This window comes from Pelophylax lessonae (genome assembly GCF_965119305.1).
Source record: "Pelophylax lessonae genome assembly, chromosome: 9".
In the NCBI taxonomy this organism is placed as follows: domain Eukaryota; kingdom Metazoa; phylum Chordata; class Amphibia; order Anura; family Ranidae; genus Pelophylax; species Pelophylax lessonae.
The window spans coordinates 91,285,584-91,312,881 of NC_138776.1; the positions used below are offsets into that span (position 1 = coordinate 91,285,584).

At 42.7% G+C, this 27,298-nt stretch overlaps 1 protein-coding gene across 1 annotated transcript in view; it reads right to left on the bottom strand.

Annotated features, from left to right (window-relative positions):
* Nucleotides 1-27,298, bottom strand: part of ADGRA1 (adhesion G protein-coupled receptor A1) — a 1,278,841-nt gene that overhangs the window by 1,079,710 nt on the left and 171,833 nt on the right. Inside the window, exon 3 of the mRNA XM_082267510.1 lies at nt 15,186-15,257. Coding sequence (XP_082123636.1) covers nt 15,186-15,257 — 72 coding nt within the window. The remainder of the gene's footprint in view (nt 1-15,185; nt 15,258-27,298) is intronic.

Genomic DNA, 27,298 nt, shown 5'->3' on the forward strand with positions numbered 1-27,298 from the left:
TCGTATACAACCTATCACTCCAGGAACACCTTAACTGAGTGCCTGTATATTTGCATGCTGAGGCAGGCTGGGCCACAATGATGAGTCTGGAGAGTTGGATATGGTGATTCAACACATCTCTGCACGACTACTGAGTGGAAATTCTGCAGCTGCATATCCATTTCACTAAACAAACGCCGGAGCGTTACAGATTGTTAATCTGTCCCATTACTTTTGGTCCCTTAAAAAGTGGGAGGCACATATACAAACTGTTGTAATTCCTACACCGTTTACCTGCTTTGTATGTACATACCCTCAAATTGAAGCTGAAATCTGCAGTTAAAGCACATGTTGTTTATTTCATTTCAAATCCATTGTGGTGGTGTATAGATCCAAAAATATTAGAATTGTGTTGATGTCCCAAAATTTATGGACCTGATTGTACATTTTAAAGTGTATGGTCAAAAAGTAAAATCATGTATTCATTTCCACACTGTATTGCAATTATTTCTAGCCTACTCCTTTTTATCTGAATAAACTTGATGTTTGCACACTTAGTTTCTTAAGATCTCCAGACATTTACTTTCTTGAATTCTGTGACACATATTCACTATGCCCTGTTGATAGGCACTGTTGTGTCACAGAATTCACAGTGCCTGCATTCTGAATTATAGAATGTTTTAGGAAGGGGAGTCAGTACAGGAATTACAGCAGTGCAAGTGAATGTAAGCAGCAGAGGAAAAGCTGCAAAGCATGCAGGGAATCCGGGAAGTTGTAGAAAGAGATGGAAGCAGACAGGCAGCACTCACAACATGAAAGGAGATATTTCAAATAAGTTTATATTGAACTGTCAAATGTAACTATTGTGGTATTGCTATTACAATCCTTATGTCATAAAATGAAAGTGTATGCTGTGACTATAGCTTTCTTAAAGTTTGTTCTTGGTGCTTTTTATGGCACTTTTCCACTGCAAGTACCGGCTAGTACCGGCTCGACTCTACTCGGCCCTGCTTGGCCCGGTTTGCTTTTCCACTGCTGGTACCGCATGGTATAGTGTCGGAACGGTTCGGTACGGTACGGTATAGGTTTGCTTCCACTAAAGTAGTACTAAAGTTAAGTGGGTGGGATAACAACGGGGTGGGTGTGATTCTCTGACCAATCAGTGGCTAGTAGTGACTGCATGCAAAGGATTGTGGGATATGGTACCAGTTTGGTACCTGTTGGAACCACAATCGAGTAGGTACTGTTTTTTCAGAGCCGTACCGTTCGGTTCCATGCAGTGGAAAAGCAAACCTATACTGTACCGTACCGAACCGTTCCGACCCTATACCATGCGGTACCGCAGTGGAAAAGCACAAAAGCGTGCCGAACCGGTACGGTTCCATGCAGTGGAAAAGCGCCATTAGAGGTATAGTGGGTTTTAAATGGCTCCCGAAGGGATACTAAAATAAAATAAATACTTTTTTTCTTTTAAAAGAAGCTCTTTTAACCTATTTTTGACTAGTCTTCTTTAAGACACGTATTTATTTTGAGGTGGACATTAATTCTATCTAACAGGAAATACAGTGTAGCTGTCAAGAAAGCCATTTATTCATCATGTTAGCACTGACATTATGATTATATGGCTTTGTTGATAGCCAGGACTATGGAGACTACCACGTTATTGCCCAGCCTCCCGCAGCCCCTCATATCTGGCAGCTTTTATAGAGCTATAATTTTTCATATCGTTTTTCACAACCTCAGAATTATAGATATTCTGCTGAAAGTTACTGCAAACACTCAACAGACTATTTCATAATTTTCATTTAATTTCAGGTCAACCAATAACATTTTTATAATGCAGGAGTTGATAAATGATTTTATTAATACTTTAAGCCTTGTTTGTCTGCTGTAAAGCGTAATTAAGTGTTCTTGTGATAAGATAAAATAAAGTTAGTCTAAAAATGTATTTTAATGACTATGCTTGGTGAGTGTGAAAGTTACCGTTAGCAATTTTTTAAATAAATAATATGTATACAGTATATAAGGTATATGTAACTAATAATGAATGTCAACAAAGTAGCAAAAAGTAGTAGAAGCATGATCTAATGTTCTAAGAATAAAAGAACCAACAACATACTGTATATTGAAATAGGCAGATCATGCAGAGATGCTTATTATTTATTTACTGATATAATTCTATATGTATATATCTACAATATTGTGAAATGGTGTTATTCAGTGGGTGGGCATTAAGGATAACTAAAGGCAAAACTTTTTTGGGGGGTTTTGGATAGAGTGCAGGGGGAGTAGAATGTTTGTCAGTTTTTATTGCTGTCTGTGTCCCCATTGGGGAGATTCACCTCTTCTATTTGTCCTGTTTACCGTTATTGAAAGTGAAAGTAAAAGAAAACCCTACATTTTGGGTTGTCCCCAGAAATTTAAAAGAAGGGAAATCTTCCAATGGGGACACTAGTTCTGGTGAGCTGGGTGTCCCCAATGAATTCCCTTAATTTACAGGGATTTCCACTCACTTCCTGTTTGGTGATGAGACAGGAAGTGGAGGGAAATCTCTGCAATGGGACATAGATGGCGAAAAAAATGTGACTGGGGTTATAGCCCTTCCTTACTGTATCCCAAATGAAAAAAAAAAGGTTTTTCTTATAGTCCTACTTTAAGGACAATTTGTCACCTTACTTGTTCAGGGCAAAGTAGCAGAATCTTTTGCTAGCGCAGCTCCTGCCCCTCCTGTATTAGCCTAAGATCTTGGAGGTTTGAGGGACCCCCGATTACAGCACGCTATGGACTGCTGCAGTTTATAGCAACACCTTTGTTTAAGCCTGCCTTTTTTGTTGTTGCAGTGAGGGCATTTAGCTACAATTTCTTTTCATGCACTGCTTCTCCCCTAAAGATGCTGCAGATTGCACTGTTCAGTACATGGATAGGTAAACGTGTTCTTCAGTAGCCATTGCATACATTAATGTGATATTAAACACAATAACAAAAATGTAATATACTGCAGCTTACTAAACATTAAATGTGGGAGCTGCACACGTTTTTTGGGCTTTTTCCCTTTATTTTCTCATGGTGATCTGGCTATTAACATATTATTTGTCATTGGGTGTTTCCACTCTGAATGGAAAACCAATGAAGCCAAGCCACCCCTTAGACCAGGGATCTTCAAACTACGGCCCTCCAGCTGTTGCGGAACTACACATCCTACGAGGGCACTGTAAACTCTGACATTCTCAGACATGACTAGGCATGATGGGAATTGTATTTAAAGGAGAAATTGGGGCAGTGGGACTTTGAATGAGGCATGAATTGAAAAAAGAGGAATTTAATTAATGGATACATATAAAAAGTATCTTTTTATATGTATCCATTACTCCTGATAAATGGACGGAGGTCCAGGAAACGCGTCGAGTCTACATTATAACTCGGATGCAAAAAACTCATTATTCTTTTATTCTGATCATGTATGAAATATTATATACAGTGTTTTTATATTGGAATTAATTGTAGAGATCCCATTTGAGATCCCATTCTTTATATTATATATGTATTCTCATTATGAATTGTATACTGTTTCAATATTTGTTTATAAACACATTAACTGTATAAATTTTATGTTTTCAAAAAAAAATTCCTCTTTTTTCAATTCATGCCTCATTCAAAGTCCCACTGCCCCAATTTCTCCTTTAAACACATTTCCAGGGATGGAGGCTTTTTCTTTTTTTCCTTGTGGCAGATCATTAATTTATTTATCTATGATGGGAATTGTAGTTCCTGAACAGCTGGAGGGCCATAGTTTGAAGACCCCTGCCTTAGACAGCAGCACTGACCATTGTAAGCACCCCTGTCAGTGTTAAATGATTTGTCTCAACCCTCGAACTGCCACTTTTTCTGGACAGCTTGATCTGTTGAAAAACTTTCTGACTTCCCGGCAGGATAAACAGTTGAAAACAAAGGAAAAAAGCAAAAAAATGAAAACAAATGCTAACAACTGGTAAGCTGAAAATCATTACATTTTTATGTTTTTGGGTTTAATACTGATTTCAATTCCAGTTCCAGCTAAAACATATTTTTATTTTAGTTTGGATAGAATGGTAAAGGTTTAGACTTTAGTCAAGTTTTGATTGATGCCTTTGTTTGTCCCCTTTGGGGAAATTATCTTTTACTTCCTGTCACCCAGTCCCTGGGAAAGGAAGTGAGGGTAAGTTTTGGAAATGGAGTGATGAACCTCAATGAAGCTTTTACCCCAAAACTGTTAATTAAGTCATCATGCCTCCAACAGTCATGCACATGTGGAAGACACAACTAAAGTAACTAAAGCCTCTCTTTGATACAATATTTCCTTTGTAGGACCACTACTCCTGCCATAGCTGCCAATGCTAATGGTGGGTACAAGCACATTTTGGGGCACGAAATGAAGGAGGACAATGTGTTACAGTGCGCATAGTGCAACATGGTGAAGGGCGGGCATGGCTTATCTAAATTAGGCATGGCTCCAAGGCCATGATTAAACTATGGTAATTTGTTCAATAGAAGCGTGATAAACCAGAGCTAGTTTTTTTTTTTAAATACCGGCCAAAGTTTTTCATCCATCTAAGAATCAAAATAGCCTATAATTCCTCATCCTCTCCTTTTTAGGGTACAACTTGTCCTATTCATTACTTGTTCCATTCGTTAATTAAAAAAAAAAAAAAAGGGGAGAAGCACAAAAGAAAACTTGCTATAGTGGACATGATTAAGGAATGAAATAGGAACAACCTTCATTTATTTATTGAATTACCAATATTATTATCGCTCTTATTAGCACCAACAGTTTGAGAAAGTACAATTACAAAACAGTTCAATACAGACGGAATAGGAAGGCCCTGCTCATGGAGCTTACAATCAAAAGGCGGGGGTGTGCTAATAAAGATATTAGCTGCAGGGAATCATCTGATGGAGGTGGCTGAAGTACAGTTATTTAGGTGGAGGAGGGGTAGGCTTCCCTGAATAAATGGGTTTTCAAGGATCGCCTAGTAGCGGACAGGGTAGAAGCTAATCAGACATACCGGGGTAGGGAGATCCAGCATACTGATATACTGGAGTTTAAATTATGTGCAGAACAAAGTCTTTGATGGCACAAAAGTAATAATCAAAATCCATTGTAAGGCTAGTGTTACAATATAAATAGGCAAGAGAAGGATCAGGCGACCCAGGTAATCAATGGTCATAAAACACTGAAAAAGGAGTCTGGACAAACTACTGCTGATTGACTGCAGGGGATCCCACATAAAAAGTTTGGTAACAATATATCAGTGCAAAGTTTATATCCCCCCTCAGTTAGTGAATATTATTATCTTTTCATTTAAAATGCTAGTGCATCACAATGTATCATACATTTCTTCAAAAACTTATATCCAAAACCAGCGCAAAAAGTTTAACTTTCTTCAGGAAATATTAGTGCAGAAAATAGAAAATTCCAAAAATATATATAAATTCCAAAAAAAAACCTCAATGTGTAAGTACAGTGCAATAGATTAAAATGATAAATATGTGTGCAAATATTACCTAATCAATTCATCAATAAATTCATACAATACATATAAAACATGTGCAATTTCATAAAAATAAATATATATAAATATGAAATTAATAAAATTAAATTAAAAAATAAATCTTTAAAAACAATGTTCAATCTTCCTGAAAGTCCCAAGTGAAAAAATTGCAAAAAAGTGTCTGTCATATAAAACCGTGCAAAACACCCAAGGTGATCCTTCCACCGTATCCCTCAAACTGAGACCAGATGGGGTAGCTGGTCAAATTATAAACCAGCAGAATGGGCCTTTTTGTATAAAATTTCCAGCAGGTCAGTTCTTATTTCAAAACAATGCTCAGTGCCATCTTCCTATGTAAGCGCTTTCATATGGATATATAAGGGGAGTGATTTAAAAGAAAGGAGAATCCATAGTATAATCCCATTTAAAACTATTCTTATTTATTAAAATACAAAAAGATTACACTCACATTTCTCAAGTGTCTACCCGACACTAGGGATTAAAAGCATAAATCTTCCACACTTCCGGCCGTGTTACAAAAGCGGCAAGTGTGAATCAAATATATGCGGTGGTGTTCGGCATCCTAGCTGCGCCCTACTAGTTTTGTCACTTAACGTCCTCGCAGAGCGGTGTTACAATATATCTATGAATAAAGCCCACAGGCTTAATTCATGCAGGAGAGGAGGCTGGTTTGCTGTGTAGACTCTGCATAGCAATTAAAACACTGTTCTGTGGTTATGAGATACAGGCATTACTTTTTAAAACCAGATGGTTGGCAACCATAAAGCAGCACACTTCTAAAGGACTCCTAATGAGGGTGAACATGCCCAACAATTTATTATGGGAAGATTTGAAAATTTGATTATTAACCCTCCTAGCTTGAGGAACTCAGACAAAATTGGTGAAAGGATATATTCAAAGACCTAAAGTAACTATTCAAAACTATTTAGAATATGTCATTTAGAGCAGAGTTCTAGTTTATATGTCCCAGCATGAAAAACGGAACACAGGCTATTAAACTTTAAACGCTCAAGCTTTTTTTAAACATTTTTACCAATCTGGACTGGAATGGCTTCAATAAATGTTTGACTAATGACAATATAAATCAACTTAAATGCAATATCATTGCATGATTTGTGCCACAGCTGTCTGCTACTTCAACAGAGGATAACTGGGTTATGGGCTAAGGAAAAGTAAATTGTGATACCTATACATCACTGCAGATACTTGTTACGCCTACAGTGTTTCAGAAGCAAGAACAAAATGTGCTCTCCAAACAATTAAACTCGAATGACTGTTCAGTCTACTGTTTAATGATTTGAAAACATATAAACAGCTTGATTTCATGTAAGCTGTGAATATACAATCACAATAATCTCTACAAATATATAGTTATGCTCGTTGATTTTCAGATTGCTCTCTTGATGAAATAATAGATAAGGAGCCAAAAATGCTCAGCTTCGGTAAATCCAATTTGGGTCTTAGCATCTGAATAATTTTTTATTTTATTAACATTTTTTTCTCTTTTTTTTAGCCCGAAGCATAGTGATAAAACATAGTGTTCTTCAATAAAGAGGTGCTAGGACGATGTGCAAAATGAACCATTGGGATTCCTTTACTTGGACATTTTCACACGCTGCAAATTCCAGTGGCAAGAATCTGTGAATCCTATGGCTAGAACTGACATATATGATCATGGCAAAAAATATTGGCACCCCTGCATTTCTGTCAGATAATGCACCACTTTGCCCAGAAAATTGTTGCAATTACAAATGTTTAGGCATTCTCATGTGTATCTTTTTTTGTTTGTATTAGTATGACACAAAAAAGTGGAGAAACAAAAAGCCAAATCGGACACATTCCACACAAAACTCCAAAAATGGATTGGACAAAATGATTGGCACCTTCTCAAAATTGCAAGAAATAATTGCATTCTAAGATTGTGATGCTCCTGTAATTTGTAATTAAACTCACCTGTATCAATTAACAGGTGCTGACAATATATAAATCAAACCCCTCTGAGAGTTGAAATGTAAAAAAAAGAATTCCGGCAATAGAAATGTCAGGAAAAAAACCCAGCGTGGGGTACCCCCAATCCATACTATGCCCTTTGGGTCTGGTATGGATTCTATGGGATACCCCATGCCAAAATTTAAAAAAAAAAACGGCATGCAGCCCAACAGGTCAGAAAAAGGGGGCCTGCCTTATTACGCTAACGCCTCAACCCTCCACTCTGGACTAAACCTTCCAACAGGTACCTTGTAGGAGTCATAAAAAGAGAGGCTGGGTAATTGGTAGATTACAGAACATTGCTTCATGCTGTGCATAAAGTAAAACAAATGGGATAGCACTGCAACCTCCACTAAAATAAACAAATCAAAATACCCAGTGCTTAGGCTAAAAGGTCTCCGATAACCTTCAATGCTGCACAGTCCACGCAAAAAGCCAATACATTTTGGCCATTGCAGCCAAAGCACATTGGCTTCTTTTTTGGCTGTATTCCACCATATTTATTAAAGGATGACTGCATATTCTGACTGCACTGTGGTACCGGCTATTTTCCTGGACTGTGCATTATTCAGTGCAATTCAAAGGAATGACAAGGACACTGCATTTTTGAAGAGGGTTCAATGGGTAGTTTCTGTATTTGCTGTAATTGTTCTTGCATTGAAAAAAAAAAAGAAAACTAATGTACCTGCCACTTCAAAGGACTGAAGGCTGCAATATATTACATTTTTTTCTTAGGTTTAGTTATCTTTTAAGACCCAATTAAAAGTCTACCAAGAGGCAATGGGAAGGGTTAAAGTGGAACTAATTTATAAAGTGAATCTGAATACTTACAAATTCTGAATAAGCAATAAAAGCATTGTAAGGAAGCCTGCCCTTCACTGTGGAGAAATTCATATTCAGATTTTACAACAGAGGCACATAAGTATATTTCTTTTGAGTGCAGAGGCTAGCACCTTGCTAACTTTTTATTGTAAATAATGTAACCTGCTAATAATGCTGTGATATTTGAGAAGGAACTACTTCACAGTACAAGCAGCTAGAGAGGTCAGTGAGGGACATTTTTCTGCAGACGGGCTACCGGCAGAGGTGTATAAGAAATATGCTGAAACCCCCCTACCGCAATTAAACTCTGTATTCTCGGAGGCCATGGAGTTGGGATGCTTTCCACAGTCTATGAATGAGGCGGGTATTATTCTCTTATTCTCAAACCTGGCAAAGACTGCCTATTACCAGACTCCTATAGATCCCTTTTGTTGTTAACAACCAACGTCAAACTTTTGGCTAGAACTCTGGCTACACGTCTGGCGAAAGTAATTTCCAAGATCATCCATAGAGATCAATCTGGTTTCATACCCGCTAGATCCATGGTGTTGAATATGAAGATATGAAGATTGCTCTTAAACCTTCAAATACCTGTAGACAACCCGTGCAATCGAGCAATCCTAACCTTAGACGCAGCCAAGGCCTTCAATAGTATAGAGTGACCATATCTATTGGAGGTACCAAATCCCAGACTGTACTTTGTGGCATCCCAGCTCCAACACTTAGGGGAATGGGGGTTCCTAGATGCTTCTGACCCGAGTCGGACAATTGTGCTTCCTGATGAATCCCATTATACAGCGCTGTCATACCTAGAAGCTGGCTTTCCTGTCTTCTTGGGTTCGGGACCTACAATATTTCTTTTCAAACAGCTTTGGGCTTTCATCAGGGGTAGCCTAAAATTTTCGGGTTTTCTTCCGGAAAACCCCATATGGCTAAATCCCACATATGCAGAATTGGATTAATTAAAGGTCTTTCAGACATGGGAAACGATGGGTGTTCAGTACATATCGCAATTATTCTGACAGGACGCAGTAAAATCATTTTCAGAGCTGCAAACTGAATTCAAGGTACCACGGCAGCAGTTTTACAAATATCTGCAACTAAGACATGCACTACAGGCTCAAGAGCAACATTCTCACCTTGTGTTATCCACACACCCACTTCTAAATATGGTATTCAATGAACCATGCAAAAAAGGAATGATTTCACTAATATACTTCACCTTGACAACAATAATACAGGACTCATCCACCCTGCCATGCAGGAGAGGTTGGGAACGGGATCTGCATGTTATTGACAACAAGGCATGAGAGATAGGTTTGCAATCCATTCCTTCCATCATCTCACCCTCACATAGACTGTCCCAACTCTTTCTATTACATAGGGCATATCAGACCTCGTCGCAGCTTTATCGTTGGATGAGGAGGGACTCGCCCACATGCCCGAAATGCTGTGGTGCAGAGGGAACACTTATACACTTGATGTCCCAAACTCTTCCGATACTGGAGGGGAGTGATAGATACCATCTCTAGAGCATATATGATCAAGGTCCCATTGGACCCTATCGTCTGTATGTTGGGAGTAATAGACAAAGAGCTTTTCCCTCCCCCGGTAAGTATCTCTGTGATGAGACTGCTATACCTAGCCAGAAAACAAATTGCCAGACTTTGGCTGTCCCCAAACGTTCCCTCTATGACACAATGGATAGAACAGTTTAACCAGACCCTTATTCGTGAAAAGTTAACTCATCAGCATAGAAATGCTAACAAAAAAATTTGCCAGATATGGCAGGCATTGTTGGACACCCCTGAATTGGCTCCAGCGCAATTGATCATGCAAAGATTGTTTCAAGTCTGAGTAAAACACAACTGATGGTCCTCCTATCTAGAGGAGGGAATAGAGATATATATTTTACCTGGTTATTTTACCGTAATGAATCACACTTGGTAAAATATTGTTCAAATGCCTGGAGAATGCTTGTTTTCATGGGATATTATATACTTCTATTGTGTGTTGGCTGTTTTTTGCTTATTTTTTTTGCTGCCAGATCCTAGTGCCAAGAGGTACTATTATACTGGGTAATGTTTCTGTTTTTCCTGTACACTTGTATCTCATTTGACCCTAATCTAGTGGGGGGAAAGGTTTCTCTACACCTGAACAATGTACTCCTCATTCTTATAGTTACCCCTTACTGTATGAGCAATTTTTACTTTGTTGTATATTTGGTTATTTGGCACAATAAACATTTCTTTTTTTTGCCACCATAGGAAGCAGCTTCCTCACAGAGAAGAGGAATAGCCAAGAGCACTGACAGTGACCCCAGAAGAGGAGGTTTGGGGCCGCTCTGTGCAATACCTTTGCACAGAGCAGGTAAGTATAGCATGTTTATTATTAAAAAAAAAAATAAAAAAAAAATATATATATATATATATTTATATATATATATATATATAATGTTTACAACCTCTTTAACCACTTAAGCCCCGGAGGATTTGGTTGCTAAAAGACCAGGGGGTATTTTGCAATTTTTTACTGCGTGACTTTAACGGACCATTGCGCGGTCGTGCGACGCTGTACCTAAACCTTGACGTCCTTTTTTTCCCACAAACAGAGCTTTCTTTTGGTGGTATTTGATCACCTGTGCGATTTTTTGATCATGCGCTATAAACAAAAAAAGAGCGTAAATTTTGCAAAAATAACAATATTTTTCACATTTTTTTATCTGAAATTCCCCCCCCAAAAAAAATGTAAAAATCAAAATTTTTTAACATTTTCGGCCAATTTGTTTTATGCTACATATGTTTGGTAAAAAAAAATCGCAAAAAGCGTATTTTGATTGGTTTGCGCAAAAGTTATCGCGTTTTCTAACAAAGGGAAAGATTTTTGGTGTTTTTTTTTTTTAACGAGTAATGGCGGCGATCTGCGATTTTTTTTGCGGTGCTGCGACATTGCGGCGGACAAATCGAACCCTTGACTGACATTTTTGACACTTTTGGGGTTACCAGTGACATTACTGCAGTAATCAGTGCTATACATATGCACTGTTACTGCAAAAATGACACTGGCAGGGAAGGGGTTAACTGTATTGGAGAGGGAGGGGTTAAGTGTGTCCTAGGGGCGTGTTTCTAACTGTAAAGGGACATGGCTATTGGTGTAAAAACAAAGATCAACGGTCCTACATAGGTCCGCCCGTCATACGCACTGACTTGTCAGTGAACGAGCCGGAGCAGGCGCGCGCCCACCCGCAATTGGCTCGCAAGTCAGTGACAGGCGAGTGACGTACCCCTACGTCACTCTGCCTGGCCAGGGCTGACCGCCGCAGTATATAGTCGTGCGGCGGTCGGCAACCGGTTAAGATTATGCAAATACTTTAAAGTAGAATTATAGGCAGAACTTTTTTTGAATAGAGTAAGGGAGTGTTATAACCCCTGTCAGGTTTTATTTTTGTCTTATTGAGGAGATTTACATGCCCTTCCTGTCCCAGGAAGTAAGAGGAAATACCTGTGAATTAAGGCCCCTTTCACACGGGCTTTCTGATCCGGTCCTCCTGTCAGTTTTACAGGCGGACTGGATCGAATGCTCCATGCAGCCCTATGGAGCTGCGGATGTCAGTGGAGACATCCCCACTGACACCCGCTGCTATCCAATTTAATCCTGTCCGTGAAATCCATACGGATGGAAACCCTATTTCCCCTCCCTCTGAAGCATTGGATTGCATAAGATCGGATGAAAACGGACAGTCAGACTGTTTTCATCTGATCTCCCATTGAGGAGAGTGAGGATCTGACAACTCCATCTCTGCACACAGAGCGGAGTCGGAGCTGTCATCTGCCTGCTCAGTGGGTATCGGCGGATCGATACCCGCTGAGCAAAACGGACTCCGTTGGGCACACCGTCCGTATGAAAGGAGCCTTAGTGTGAACCCATAGTGTTCCCATTGGAAGATTTCCCCGCTATTATTTTGAAATTTTCCTTTATTTTCACTTTTAATGAAAATGGTAAGCAAGACAAATAGAGAGGATAAATCTTCCCAACGGGGGCACAGAAAGCAATAAAAACTGGTAGGTGTTCTAATCCCTCTCCACTCTCCACACCGATGCACTTTAAAGCCTAGCTCCTGGCAAAAATAAAAAAAAGTTTTCCAATGCAGTGAAGCTGTGCCTGCATTGCATGGGTTAACTGATAATTTTTGTCTATGGAAGAGGAGAAAGGAGATATACTTACCTAAACTTCCGATTCTCCCAGCACAAGGCTGTCCGGCACCCCTGGCACTTCAGCAGTCTTGAATTGTGGACTGCTCCTGTGGTCATTAAGCCCAGAGAAAGCTCCACAGACTAGGAACAGTCTACTGGTGGGCCATGGGCAAGAGACATTTTCTGATGGAATGAAGGATTGGGCGAGTATAAGCTTGGGCACAGCCCAACTTCATGGGAAAAAAATTATTTTTAAAGCTTTAATACTTGCTATTAGGTAGAGTTTTTTATAGCAAAAAAGACTTTGCATGTCTCCTCTGCCCAGAAAAAAAGTCTTCATCTTTCTTAGAGCAAATAACATTTTTTTTTACTATGTTCACTGCTTACAGCACATGCTGTGAGATGTAAGATGCTGATAGCATCTGCCAGTGCCAGCCACAGGCCCACAGCCAGCAAGCCACAGCCTGCCAGCCAGCCAGTAAGCCACAGCCTGCCAGCAAGCCTGCCAGTGCCAGTCACAGGCCCACAGCCAGAAAGACACAGGCCCACAGCGAGCAAGCCACAGGCCCACAGCCAGCCAGCCACAGTCTGCCAGCCAGCCAGCAAGCCACAGCCTGCTAGTCAGCCAGCAAGCCTGCCAGTGCCAGCCACAGGCCCACAGCCAGCAAGCCACAGGCCCACAGCCAGCAAGCCACAGGCCCACAGCCAGTAAGCCACAGCCCACCAGCCAGTCAGCAAGCCTGCCCGTGCCAGCCACGGGCCCACAGTCAGCAAGCCACAGCCTGCCAGCCAGCCAGAAAGACACAGCCTGCAAGCCACAGCCTGCCAGCCAGCAAGCCTGCCAGTGCCAGCCACAGGCCCACAGCCAGCAAACCGAAGCCTGTCAGCCAGCAAGCCACAGCCTGCAAACCACAGCCTGCCAGCCAGCCAGTGCCAGCCACAGGCCCACAGCCAGCAAGACCACAGCCTGCCAGTGGTAGCCAGCAAGACCACAGCCTGCCAGCGGTAGACAGCAACACCACAGTCTGCCAGCCATAGCCAGCAAGACCACAGCTTGCCAGCCAGCAACTGTAATTAAGGTAAGAGGAGCCAACTTAGCCTAGGTATCAGAGAGCTATGTTGTGGTGTTTTATTGTTGGTGTGGCTGGAGGCAGGGTGGGGGTGTGGATGGAGGCGTGGCAAGGGTGTGTCTGGAGGTGGAACATGGGGGGGGCCTGGAAGGGGCCCTGATTTATTTTGCCCGGGGGCCCTGAGGGTTCTCAGTCCGCCCCTGGACATAGGGATACGTCGCTCGCCTAGGAGGAGCTAGGGGGCGAGGGCGAGCCACTGACGGAGTGCTCCTGCCCTCACTCGGCAGTGGGGGAGCTGATGCGTGTGTCAGGCGGCACCGTTTGTGGCCTGACACCCGCGCCTCGCGCCCCGCTGAGAGAGAAGGACAGTTGGCTGTTGCAAACACAGCCGACCGTCCTTCTCCCTGAAATGATCACAGAGCTCATGTGATCCTGCTATATAGGATCACATGTCTCTGTGATCATTTCACAAGTCCAACCCCCATACAGTTAGAATCACTTCCCTAGGGTCACATTTAACCCCTTGATCACCTATACTGTTAACCCCTTCCCTGCCAGTGTCATTATTACAGTAACAGTGCATATTTATAGCACTGATTACTGTAATAACGTCTCTGGTACTCCCAAAAGTGTCAAAAATGTCAGTCAGGGGTCCGTTTTGTCCGCCCCAATGTCGCAGTCCTGCAAAAAATCGCAGATCGCCGCCATTACTAGTAAAAAAATAGTAAAAAAAAAAAATTAAAAATGATATAAATCTTTCCCGTAGTTAGTAGACGCAATAACTTTTGCGCAAACCAATCAAAATACGCTTATTGCAATTTTTTTTACCAAAAATATGTAGCAGAAAACAAATTGGCCTAAAATGTTAAAAAATTTTTGATTTTTAAATTTTTTTTTTTTTTGAGAATGTCATATACCAGAATGTGAAAAATATAGTTTTTTTTTCCAAATTGTCACAATTTTTTTGTTTATAGTGCAAAAAATAAAAATCGCAGAGGTTATCAAATACCACCAAAAGAAAGCTCTATTTGTGGAAAAAAAAAGGATGTCAATTTTATTTAGGTACAGCATCGCACGACCGTGCAATTGTCCGTTAAATTAACGCAGTGCCCAATTGGAAAAATAGGGCCTGGTCATTAAGGGTGCAAATCCTTCCGGTCTTAAAGTGGTTAAAGCTTACATGAGATTGTACTGATCTGCTTACCATATACTGTGCTGTAAAAGTAAAATGAAGGTAAAATAAAGAATGATATGTTGAAAAGTAGCAGCAGTGTTCTTGTCCATCATTTTAAGTGTTTGAACATGTTTTTAATTCAATCAACATGGCCCCACCAATGGCATGTATAATTACAGTGAAAAGTATTGTCATTAGGGAATAATAAAACATTTCCATTTAGTGTTTTACATCCTGAAAGGAGATAAAATCATCGTAGTACATCTACACACATCTAAAAATCACTGTAATGGTTTATACCCCGTGCCAGGATCCAATGTTATTGCTTGGTGACATATTGCCGTTCCCTGTGGTAAAATGTCGATGTGAACACAATTTACAAAGTAATTCAAACAGAATTAATACTTACAGACGCCTCAGTTCAGAAAGTCCATAAAAGGCCCCCGGCTCGATGGTGCTAATCAAGTTATTCCTCAGATCTCTGGAGACAGAAATGTAGACACAGCAATTAATTATCAGGCATACGGCCGATTGTAAATGAACAACAAGCAAAGCATCAATTGACATTCACTTCAGTTTACCATTGAATATGAAATGCAGAATAAATAACAATAAAGATGCAGAATTGACGTGACAGTCACACCGTTCCACCAGTCCTAGCCCAGCCTTTGCAGACGGCTGCTTTCTGGTACCTAAAGCAGTGGCCATGTTGAGATGTGACAAAAATCATTCTTGACAATGCAGCAGGTTATTTCAAGGTTAACAAAAGGGGAAACCACACTACAGAACATAGGATGTTTCCTTCTGTATTGCTGTTAGTTACCAATCAGTGAATCATACCCTTTCTGAATTGTATGGTGTCCAAAAGAAGTCAAATGTTGGCAGCCATATTGGATTCCTCACTAATGAAGCTGGTTATATCTATCCAGCAAAAAGGCAGGCAGACTTTAAAGCGGAGTTCCGGCCTATTTTGCAACTTTAGTGATTCCTTGAGTGCTCGCTATGCTGATCAACAATTGGGAGCTATGCTGATCAACAATTGGTCATTTTCAATTTTTTCGGGGGTCCCTTACCTTATTTTCAGGGCATTTTTGATTGTACTTCCTCCTTCTCCCCCCTCTGTGGCCGCGGCCACCGACATCACTTCCTCCTTTGCATTGCATCCTGGGAGCTATTTGTCATCACTCCCAGGAGGCTGGAATCAGGAAGAACTCCCAGAACACTCCCTGGAATCAGGAAGAAGGACACAGCAGATTACACTGTGGCTTCAGATGCCCACATCTAAGATGGCCACGCTCAGATAGCGTTTTTAAAAGTAAAATTTTGACTAAAATCCAATACTATATACCTTCTAAGTACCGGCGGTCCCTGGGTTACAAACAAGATAGGGTCTGTAAGTTTGTTCTTAAGTCGAATTTGTTTGTAAGTCGACACAGGTAAATTTTTTAAGTTTAGCTCCAACCAAAATAATAATTTTTAAGTTTTTTGGATAGCATAGGGAAGAGTTAACACCCCTGTACCATTTGTTTTGCTGTCTGTACCTCTGTTCAGAAGATTTCACCTCACTTTCTGTCCCTAGATTTTGAACATTTTGGGTTGTTATGGAAACAAGGATTAGTGATAAAGCTCCAGTGGAGACACCTTTTCCCCATGATTTCTCTTACAGGAGTGAATTTCCCTTCCTAGGAGGAGATTTCTCCTCACTTCCTCTTGTCTCCCTCTGTTTGTAAGTAGGGGTCGTTTGTAAGTCGGATGTTTGTAACCCAGGGACCGCCTGTATGAGAACAGTGGTTCTGTAAAGAGCGATGGATTAGTATTATAGGGGTATTTTTTGTTAAAAAAGGTATTTGAAGCCGTAACTTCGCTTTAAAAGTGACCCTGTAACTTGATTAAAAACTAAAAAAAAAGCACATACCTGTGAGGAATAAATAGAATACTTGCCTCTCTTGCTGCCCACATGCCTGAACACTACTCCAGTCTGGGGAACTGGTCTCTCGAAGTCTGCAGGGAAACTAACATTTTGGGAGTGCCGATATCTGCAGTCCTCCACAGAGCTCACTGTTTCTTTTTACTAATCTTCACCTCACTGCAGGAGAGAGTGGTGATGTGGAAGTCCTCAAGATGAACTAGTGAGAGGAACATAATTGTTTCTTCACAGGCATATGCTTATTTATGAGTGTTTATCACAGGGTTTCTAAATCAGGGTTCCATGGAACCTTAGGGTTCCTCCAGAGGTTAACAGGGGTTCCTTAACCAGTTCTGGACCGGAAGGATTTGCCCCCTTAATGACCAGGCCATTTTTTGTGATTCAGCACTGCATTACTTTAACTGACAATTGTGCGGTCATGCAACGCTGTACCCAAATAAATTTGACGTCCTTTTTTTCCCACAAATAGAGCTTTCTTTTGGTGGTATTTGATCACTTGTGCAATTTTTATGTTTTGAGCTATAAACAAAACAAAAGCGACACTTCTGAAAAAAAAACAAAAAAAAAAAAACTTACCTTTTTCACATTCTGCTATATAACATTCGCAAAAAAAAATTAAAAATTTTTCATCCTTTTAGGCCAATTTGTATTCTGCTACATATTTGTGGTAAAATAAAAAAAAATCGCAATAAACTTATTTTGATTGCTTTGCACAAAAGTTATCGTGTCTACAAACTAGCGGAAAGATTTATGTAATTTTTATTTTAATTTTTGTTACTAGTAATGGCGGCTATCTGCAATAGGGATGATCGAACGGTTCGGGTCGACCATCGGTTCGACCCGAACATTGGATGTTCGATATTCGGCCGAATACCGAACTTTTTGCGGCAAAAGTTCGGTATTCGGCCACCAGAACCGCCCAAAATGCACTGGGACAGGAACTGGGCTTTAAAAGCCCGTGATTGGCCCAGAAACGTCTGCAAAAGCCAATGAGGGGGCAGGAGTCTCCTAGGAACGTGATTGGAGTGACTACGGGGACCAGAGGCCAATCAGGAGTGAATACGCCCCACACTATATAAGATGGCCCCGCCTAACCCCTAGCACAGTTATCCAGAGCCTGTTGAAGAGAGTTGAAGCAGTTCTGTCTGACTCCTGCTTGCTACACTACATTTCCTATATATCGAGTGGTTCTAAAGCTCCATATAGCAGAATTGTATTTAGCTTACAGCCAGTGTAGTTAGATACAGCGATTGTGCTGGTTCTTAGAGTTACAAAAAAAAAAAAAAAAACTTAAGGGACAGTGTCAGTCTTCTGCTGTATGGAGCTTTCTATTTAGTGGAAAGGGATATCTAGTGTAGTTAGGGAACTTTGTACTACATTAGTTAGATTTGAAAATTTAGTTTCTGTAGGGAAAGTGTGAGGGTTCTGTTTAGTGAGCATGTGGCACAGTGCTGCTGTATCACAGCAGGTATACGTGCTTGCTAGGCAGCAAAATACAGTGACAACTTAACGCCTGTTGTTCAAAGCGTTAGGTGCACTGTACAAAAGCCTTTGCAACTGTGCGTGACACGCAACTGCTGTGCTGTATCCAGCGACAACTGTGCGTTTTTCACAGCACACAGTTGCCAACGCATCAGTGACAACCTAACGCCTGTTGTTCAAAGCGTTAGGTCCACTGTGCAAAAGCCTTTGCAACTGTGCGTGACACATCTGCTGTGCTGTATCCAGCGACAACTGTGGGTCGCATAGCAGTGTGCGTTTTTCACCGCACACAGTTGCCAACGCATCAGTGACAACCTAACGCCTGTTGTTCAAAGCGTTAGGTCCACTGTGCAAAAGCCTTTGCAACTGTGCGTGACACATCTGCTGTGCTGTATCCAGCGACAACTGTGGGTCGCATAGCAGTGTGCGTTTTTCACCGCACACAGTTGCCAACGCATCAGTGACAACCTAACGCCTGTTGTTCAAAGCGTTAGGTCCACTGTGCAAAAGCCTTTGCAACTGTGCGTGACACATCTGCTGTGCTGTATCCAGCGACAACTGTGGGTCGCATAGCAGTGTGCGTTTTTCACCGCACACAGTTGCCAACGCATCAGTGACAACCTAACACCTGTTGTTCAAAGCGTTAGGTCCACTGTGCAAAAGGCTTTGCTACTGTGCGTGACACATCTGCTGTGCTGTATCCAGCGACAACTGTGGGTCGCATAGCAGTGTGCGTTTTTCACCGCACACAGTTGCCAACGCATCAGTGAGAAATATGCCTGGTAGACCAAGAAAAGGCATACGTGGCCCTGCTGCGGAAAGGGGCACAGCTTCTAGGGTGTCTAGAGGCAGGGGTGGACGTGGTGGTCAGTCCTCAGCCAGGCCACCATTTGGATTGTTCTCCGGCAGTGGCCAAGCTATACATCCACAGTATGTACAGGAGGTGGTGGACTATATGAACAAACCCTCATCATCGGCATCATCTGCAACTACAGTGACCCAGGCAGAGAAAAGTGGTCAGTCTTCTGCAGTTGTCAGAACAAATACAGATGAGTCCATGTCCACCTCATGTCCTCCCTTAGACCCAACTTCAGACATGGCAGAGGAGTCAGCTGAGCTGTTTGACCACAGTGTCGGCCATCTACTCCAGCCTGATGCTCAGTCCTTTATGGAGTCTGATGTTGGGTCTGAGTTTGAGGAGGAGGCAGAGCAAACAAGAGGGGAGAGCAGACGGCCCGCTCCATCTAAGGCCGCACCTGTTGTCTCCCAGGCCAGGCCTGATGCTCAGTCTTTGATAGAATCAGATGTTGGGTCTGAGTTTGAGGAGGAGGCAGAGCAAACAAGAGGGGAGAGCAGACGGCCCGCTCCATCTAAGGCCGCACCTGTTGTCTCCCAGGCCAGGCCTGATGCTCAGTCTTTGATGGAGTCAGATGTTGGGTCTGAGGTTGAGGAGGAGGCAGAGCAAGCAAGAGGGGAGAGCAGACGGCCTACTCCATCTAAGGCCGCACCTGTTGTCTCCCGGGCCACTATACACACCTCATCTTGCTGGGCCTTTTTTGAGACATCCCATGCAGATAAAACAGTTGCGATCTGCAAGATTTGTAAGAAGGGTATAAAACGTGGCAAAAATGTCAACCACCTGGGTACAAGCTGCCTAAACAGGCATTTGACAACCCACCACTCGGCCCGTTGGCAGGAGCATTTAAAGAACCCACAAAAGGGCCAAAGATCGGTCAGTCGGCCTCCTAGTTCTCCTCGCGCTCCTCCTCATGCTCCACCTGCTCCACCTGCACATCAGTCTGTTCCTGGCCCTGCTATAGTCACTCGTCACCTGTTGGCAGCCTCCACTGGCAGGGATGATGATATAGCAGGCAGTGTCGCATCTACCTCCAGCACACCACCAGCTGTAACATCTAGACGCCAAATTTCGATTCCACACATGCTGGAACGAAAAAAAATGTATACTCCCCGCCACCCACATGCCCAGCGTCTAAACAGTAGTTTGGCTAAACTACTGGCTCTGCAACTATTACCATTTAACCTGGTAGAGTCTGCTCCCTTCCGTGACTTCGCAAAATGTGCAGTTCCACAGTGGCAGGTGCCAAGTCGGCATTACTTTTCCCGTAAGGCCCTGCCATCCCTATACCAACATGTGGAAGGCAATGTAGTGTCGTCCCTGGCCAAGTCAGTCAGCCGTAAGATACACTTGACGGCTGACACTTGGTCAAGCAAACATGGGCAGGGACGGTACATTTCTGTCACTGCTCACTGGGTGACACTGCTTGCCAGCGGAAGGGATTGTAGCCAGGGCTCGGTGCTGCAGCCAGTGTTGCCCCCACGTCTGCAAACAGCTGGTGGTGTCGCTGATCCGGGTAGATCGATCACTTCTACCCCCTCCTGCTCCTCCTCCTCTACCTCCTCCATGCCCTCCTCTGCAGAATGGTCCTTTGAATATGATGAGGTACCACGTAAACGTTCAAAGGGCCATTCTATGTCTCAGGCCAAAAGGTGTCACGCAGTGCTGCAGCTTGTGTGTCTAGGGGACAGGCAGCACACTGCCCCTCAGATTCTTGGGGCTCTGCAGGCACAGGCCCAGAGGTGGTTGACACCACGCCAGCTGCAGCCAGGGATGGTGGTTACTGATAATGGGTCAAACCTCCTAGCTGCCCTTCGTCAGGGAAAGTTAACCCATGTGCCATGCCTGGCGCATGTCCTGAATCTCGCGGTTTTTGAACTCGTACCCGGGAATGCAGGATGTGCTAAGGATGGCAAGAAGGGTGTGCAGTCACTTCAGGCGGTCGTACAGTGCCACTGCACGTTTGGCCGAAGTGCAGCGCGAGTTTCACCTGCCGGTACACCGCCTCATCTGTGACATGCCCACCCGCTGGAACTCCACCTTGGCTATGCTGCAGCGCCTGTACACGCAGCAGAGGGCCCTCAATGAATACCTATGCGAGTACGGCACCAGCACTGGCTCTGCGCGCCTGGGCTTCTTTTCACCACGGCAGTGGCTTTTGATTAAGGATGCATGCGCTGTCCTCTCGCCATTTGAGGAGGCCACAAGGATGGTCAGCCGGGACAGCGCATGCATCAGTGACACCCTACCGGTACTGTTTTTGTTGGAGCACACTCTGCGTGGCATTATGGACAGGGCACTGGAGGCAGAGCAGCAGGAGGAAGAGGAGGACTTCCTTGCCTCTCAAGGCCCCCTTTATCCTGAGAATCCTGACCCCATTATGCCTAGCTCCCAGAGGCCCGAGCAGGATCCAGGGGTGGAAGAGGAGGAGGAGGACGATTCTGCGGGAACTTTTGCAGGGTTTGAGGAGGAGGAGGAGGAAGACATGCGGCAATCTGCAAGGCCTAGTTTGACTCCCTCGGGACACTTTGGAGTAGTACGTGGCTGGGAGGAGGAGGAGCCCGTTGAAGATAATGTCGTTATGAGTGACCCCGAGGAGTCAGCTTCTCAGGCCTTCGCTAATTTGCGACGCATGGGAAACATCATGCTCCAGAGCCTGCGAAAGGACCCCAGAATCAAGGCCATTAAAGAGACTAACCACTATTGGTTGGCCACCCTACTTGACCCCCGGTACAAGTGTAAAGTCTCGGAGCTTTTCCCATCCACCCAGAGAGTCCCCAGGATCAAATCCCTTGAGGACAATCTCAAGAGGAATCTGGTGAACATGTTCCCCGACTCCCGTAGGGTGCAGGGGCGGGGACAACCTACCATGGATTCTACTGGTGGTCACGAGAGGAGCGTTGGAGAAGGCGTGCGGTTGACGGATGCCTTTCGGTCTTTTTTTAGTCCTCACCGCCCAGGCCTCTCAGCTGCCACATCGCATCGACACCGTCTGCATCACATGGTGGACGATTACGTGAGGGCACAAAGTGACACAGAGGGCTTTTCATGTGACGAATCCGATCCACTGGCATACTGGGTCTTAAGATTAGACCACTGGCCAGAACTGGCCCAGTTTGCCATGGAGTTGTTGGCCTGCCCTGCTTCCAGTGTCCTATCGGAACGGGCATTCAGCGCAGCAGGAGGATTCGTCACAGACCATCGAACGAGACTCTCCACCGACTCAGTCGACCGTTTGACATTCATTAAGATGAATCAGTCGTGGATATCAAGCTTTGATGCACCTGATGCAGACCTTGTAGACTAGGCTATCGTTGTGATGTGGCAGTTGAGCCTCAGTTTAAGCCTGGACCATGGTGCCACCCTCAAACCCTCCTCTCATTCTCTTTACGTTCACAGAACCTCATTTTGGTTATGACAAAAACGACAATGTTTGCGCACCTGTTCCACAGGTGCACACCTTTACAATTTTTGGGCCTCCTTCAACACCAGCTCTTTGGGGTTAAGGTGGGGAGGCTATGCTAAAACAAAAACTACAATGTTTGCGCACCTGTTCCACAGGTGCACACCTTTACAATTTTTGGGCCTCCTTCAACACCAGCTCTTTGGGGGTTAGGGTGGGGAGGCTATGCTAAAACAAAAACTACAATGTTTGCGCACCTGTTCCACAGGGGCACACCTTTACAATTTTTGGGCCTCCTTCAACACCAGCTCTTTGGGGTTAAGGTGGGGAGGCTATGCTAAAACAAAAACTACAATGTTTGCGCACCTGTTCCACAGGTGCACACCTTTACAATTTTTGGGCCTCCTTCAACACCAGCTCTTTGGGGGTTAGGGTGGGGAGGCTATGCTAAAACAAAAACTACAATGTTTGCGCACCTGTTCCACAGGGGCACACCTTTACAATTTTTGGGCCTCCTTCAACACCAGCTCTTTGGGGTTAAGGTGGGGAGGCTATGCTAAAACAAAAACGACAATGTTTGCGCACCTGTTCCACAGGTGCACACCTTTACAATTTTTGGGCCTCCTTCAACACCAGCTCTTTGGGGTTAAGGTGGGGAGGCTATGCTAAAACAAAAACTACAATGTTTGCGCACCTGTTCCACAGGTGCACACCTTTACAATTTTTGGGCCTCCTTCAACACCAGCTCTTTGGGGGTTAGGGTGGGGAGGCTATGCTAAAACAAAAACTACAATGTTTGCGCACCTGTTCCACAGGGGCACACCTTTACAATTTTTGGGCCTCCTTCAACACCAGCTCTTTGGGGTTAAGGTGGGGAGGCTATGCTAAAACAAAAACTACAATGTTTGCGCACCTGTTCCACAGGTGCACACCTTTACAATTTTTGGGCCTCCTTCAACACCAGCTCTTTGGGGGTTAGGGTGGGGAGGCTATGCTAAAACAAAAACTACAATGTTTGCGCACCTGTTCCACAGGGGCACACCTTTACAATTTTTGGGCCTCCTTAAACACCAGCTCTTTGGGGTTAAGGTGGGGAGGCTATGCTAAAACAAAAACTACAATGTTTGCGCACCTGTTCCACAGGTGCACACCTTTACAATTTTTGGGCCTCCTTCAACACCAGCTCTTTGGGGGTTAGGGTGGGGAGGCTATGCTAAAACAAAAACTACAATGTTTGCGCACCTGTTCCACAGGGGCACACCTTTACAATTTTTGGGCCTCCTTCAACACCAGCTCTTTGGGGTTAAGGTGGGGAGGCTATGCTAAAACAAAAACTACAATGTTTGCGCACCTGTTCCACAGGTGCACACCTTTACAATTTTTGGGCCTCCTTCAACACCAGCTCTTTGGGGGTTAGGGTGGGGAGGCTATGCTAAAACAAAAACTACAATGTTTGCGCACCTGTTCCACAGGTGCACACCTTTACAATTTTTGGGCCTCCTTCAACGCCAGCTCTTTGGGGTTAAGGTGGGGAGGCTATGCTAAAACAAAAACTACAATGTTTGCGCACCTGTTCCACAAGTGCACACCTTCATAATTTTTACGCCTTCTTCAACACCAGCTCTTTGGGCTTACAGTGGTATGGCTCCGCCAACACCCAAACAACAATTTTTGCGCACCTGTCACACAGATGCATATCATTGTAATTTTTTTCCTTACAAAGGCAATTATTGCTTTCATTACCAGCACTTTCATAGGGATATGGTGTCAAGGCATCGTCCGCACCACCAAATGCCCAATTTTTAAGCATCCTTTACTTCTATTCAAAGTCAAGAGACAACAGTATTCATCCAAAACATCTCTAATCTTGTTCACTCTGCACTACATTGTGGCCCCTACCCCTAACCCTCAATGTATCCGTGCATATATGTCTGTTTCTTGTGAGATTTCAAGTTAAAGTGCACCAAACACCATTTTACATGAAATAAAGTGCATCTACATACATCTTTGGACTTCTTGAAACATTTGGTAATAATAGCCCCATTGTGGAAATACACCCGTTAATTATATGCACATTTAAAGAGACAGCACCTTTCTCCAAAAAAACCTCTAATCTTGTTCCCAGTGCACTGCATTATGTCCCCATCATACACATTGGCTGAGCCGTTGATTAGGAGCAAAAGAAAGGTGCGGTTAAGCAAAAAAGTCATTTTTGAAGGTTTAGTATGCTGTAATTCTGGTTCTGGACATGCCACAGAGCTGAAACTTCACAGGTACACCTTTTAGAACCCCCAGACACTAAATCCAAAGAAATCTCTTTTTTTTTTTTTTTTTTTTTTAATTTTTTCAATAATTGGCTATCTATCAAAAACGACAATTTTTAAGAACTTTTTTTTGTGTGATTAATAGTCCCTGGGGCATGACCCAGAACCCTAGGCACTTTTTAGGGGCATTTATTGGGTTTTAGGGCTTAAAAATTGTGTTTTTTGATTACAGAGGTTCGGGTCCCATTGATTTCAATGGGGTTCTGAAATCCGAACCGAACTTTCGTGAAGTTCGGGTGTTCTGGTCGAACCGAACTTTTCAAAAGTTCGATCATCCCTAATCTGCAACATTGCGGCAACAGATCGGTCTCCTAACTGACATTTTTGACACTTTTGGGGGGACCAGTGACATTACTACAGTAATCAGTGCTAAAAATATGCACTGTTACTGTAATAATGACATTGGAGTGAAGGGGTTGACCCAGTGGTGATCAAAGGGTTAAGTGCGAGCCTAGGGGAGTATTTTCTAACTGTATGGGGGAGGGACTTGTGAAATGATCATAGAGACCTGTGTTCCTATATAGAAGGATCACAGGCGCTCTGTGATCATTTCAGAGAGAACGGTCAGCTATGTTTACAACAGCTGACCGTACTACTCTCTCAGCGGGGAGCGATCGCGGGTGCTCGGCAGCAATCGCGGAAGCTGGCTCAGTGGATCGGCATCCCTGCTGCCTAGTGGGGGCCGGAGCACCCCCAAGCACCACTCCCGCGAACCGACGTACCTATACCTCGATTTGCGAAGCCAAGCTAGCCTGCCGCGGTATATATGCGGTGGGCAGTCGGCAAGTGGTTAAAAATGTACACAGCAAATACTTTTTCCAAGATTAATTATTTTATTATTCATCACATATTGGAACATATTAAGTATTCATTTTCAAATTACCAGTTTAAGTGTCAATGCTTAAATTTGTTGTACACTGACATTTGCCCATTCATTGTGCGTGCACAAAAAAGTACCATATTCCATGCTAGTTTTTTGTTTCTTGCATGAACTGGTACTCCAATCCTAAACATTTCTGCAAAACGAATGAAAAAAGTCTGCCTAGAGTTCCCCATTCTTTGTAAATAGGCTGCTTAAAGTAAAACTATATTGTATTTTTAATAAGAAAATTTTGTAGCAATTTTAATATTTTTTAAAATTCTGAAAAAAAAAAGAACCATAATTTTACATTATAATTATAGATTATAAATTCTAAATAATACAACTTTTTTTAATGTAACTTTTATATTTTTTCACATTTGCTAATCTGTATTTTTGTTATTATAATAAATATATATTTTTCTAGATTTGGCACCAGACGTAGGGTATATTAACTACTGCCATGTAGTAGCTACTGCTATATCTACTACTGCTACAATGACCCTGTCAAATTGCCTGGTAATTAACATACAGTATAAGCCAACAGGAAATGCATTGTTCAATAATTCAGCTGACTCATACTTGTATGGTGAGAAGGTACAGTAAAGCTGAAATATTGCATAGCATTGCAAAGCAAAAAGTGCAGCAGAGTATGAAAAGGCAAGTATGGCTACCCCCATATAATTGGAGAAGTAGAGTGTCAAATTATTTGATGCATGATTCATTGATGTCTTTAAAATTGTAATAAAGTATATTTGTATACAATCTATCTATCTATCTATCTACATGGAGAGTAGACAACCTCGCAAAAGTAGTATATAAATTAAGAGAGCACCACGTCCCTATCTGAATGTCAAGAAAAAGGAATGGGATTGGGTGTGTAGCGGGACTTTTTATAGGGGTGCATATGTATGTAGTACACGAGCAACAGTAGAATTGTGTAAAAAATCAATTTTATTAAAGAAAAAAAGGGGGGTTGGAGGATGTTTATAAAATTATATACTGTAAACAACAGGCTACAAACAACAGTATATATAGTATTGCAATTAAAAACATTTGCAGAAAACAGACATGTGTGAAGTATAACACATAACAAACAAATTACAACTCCTACATTGGGATATACCCTAGACTCAACCAGAAGGAGGTGTCTATGCAGGATAGCGAGACCCACAATGTCAACCCGACATGTTTCGCGGCCTTGTAGCCGCTTCCTCAGGGGTATTTATAGGGTATCACTTTGTAAATGTTTCAATTCACAACACTAAAAAAAGAAAACAAATAATGAATATATAATATAAGATAAGATTATATATAACATACCATATAGGAATGTACATAAATCCATATATAGTCTGTGATGTATCAAACTTGTTACAATAGAAAGTGTATTGAATCATTATATATAGTCTCACACCTGTCTGATAAATCAGCGAGCCAGCAATGACAAAGGTCCTGGACCACAAGGTGGGGGGAAGACCACCCGGGGGCGGACACGGGAGCTCAAAACCAGATAGTTGAAAGATATTACTGCAATCAGTGGATGTCAATATCTGAAAGTTAAAAGAAAAGGAGCCAAATATGGATATAAGTCAAGGTATGTTGCATGTAAGGCGCTACAGAAAAACCCCCTAGCGGTAGCTCACTTATAGTGCAACCAACTATTGGTAG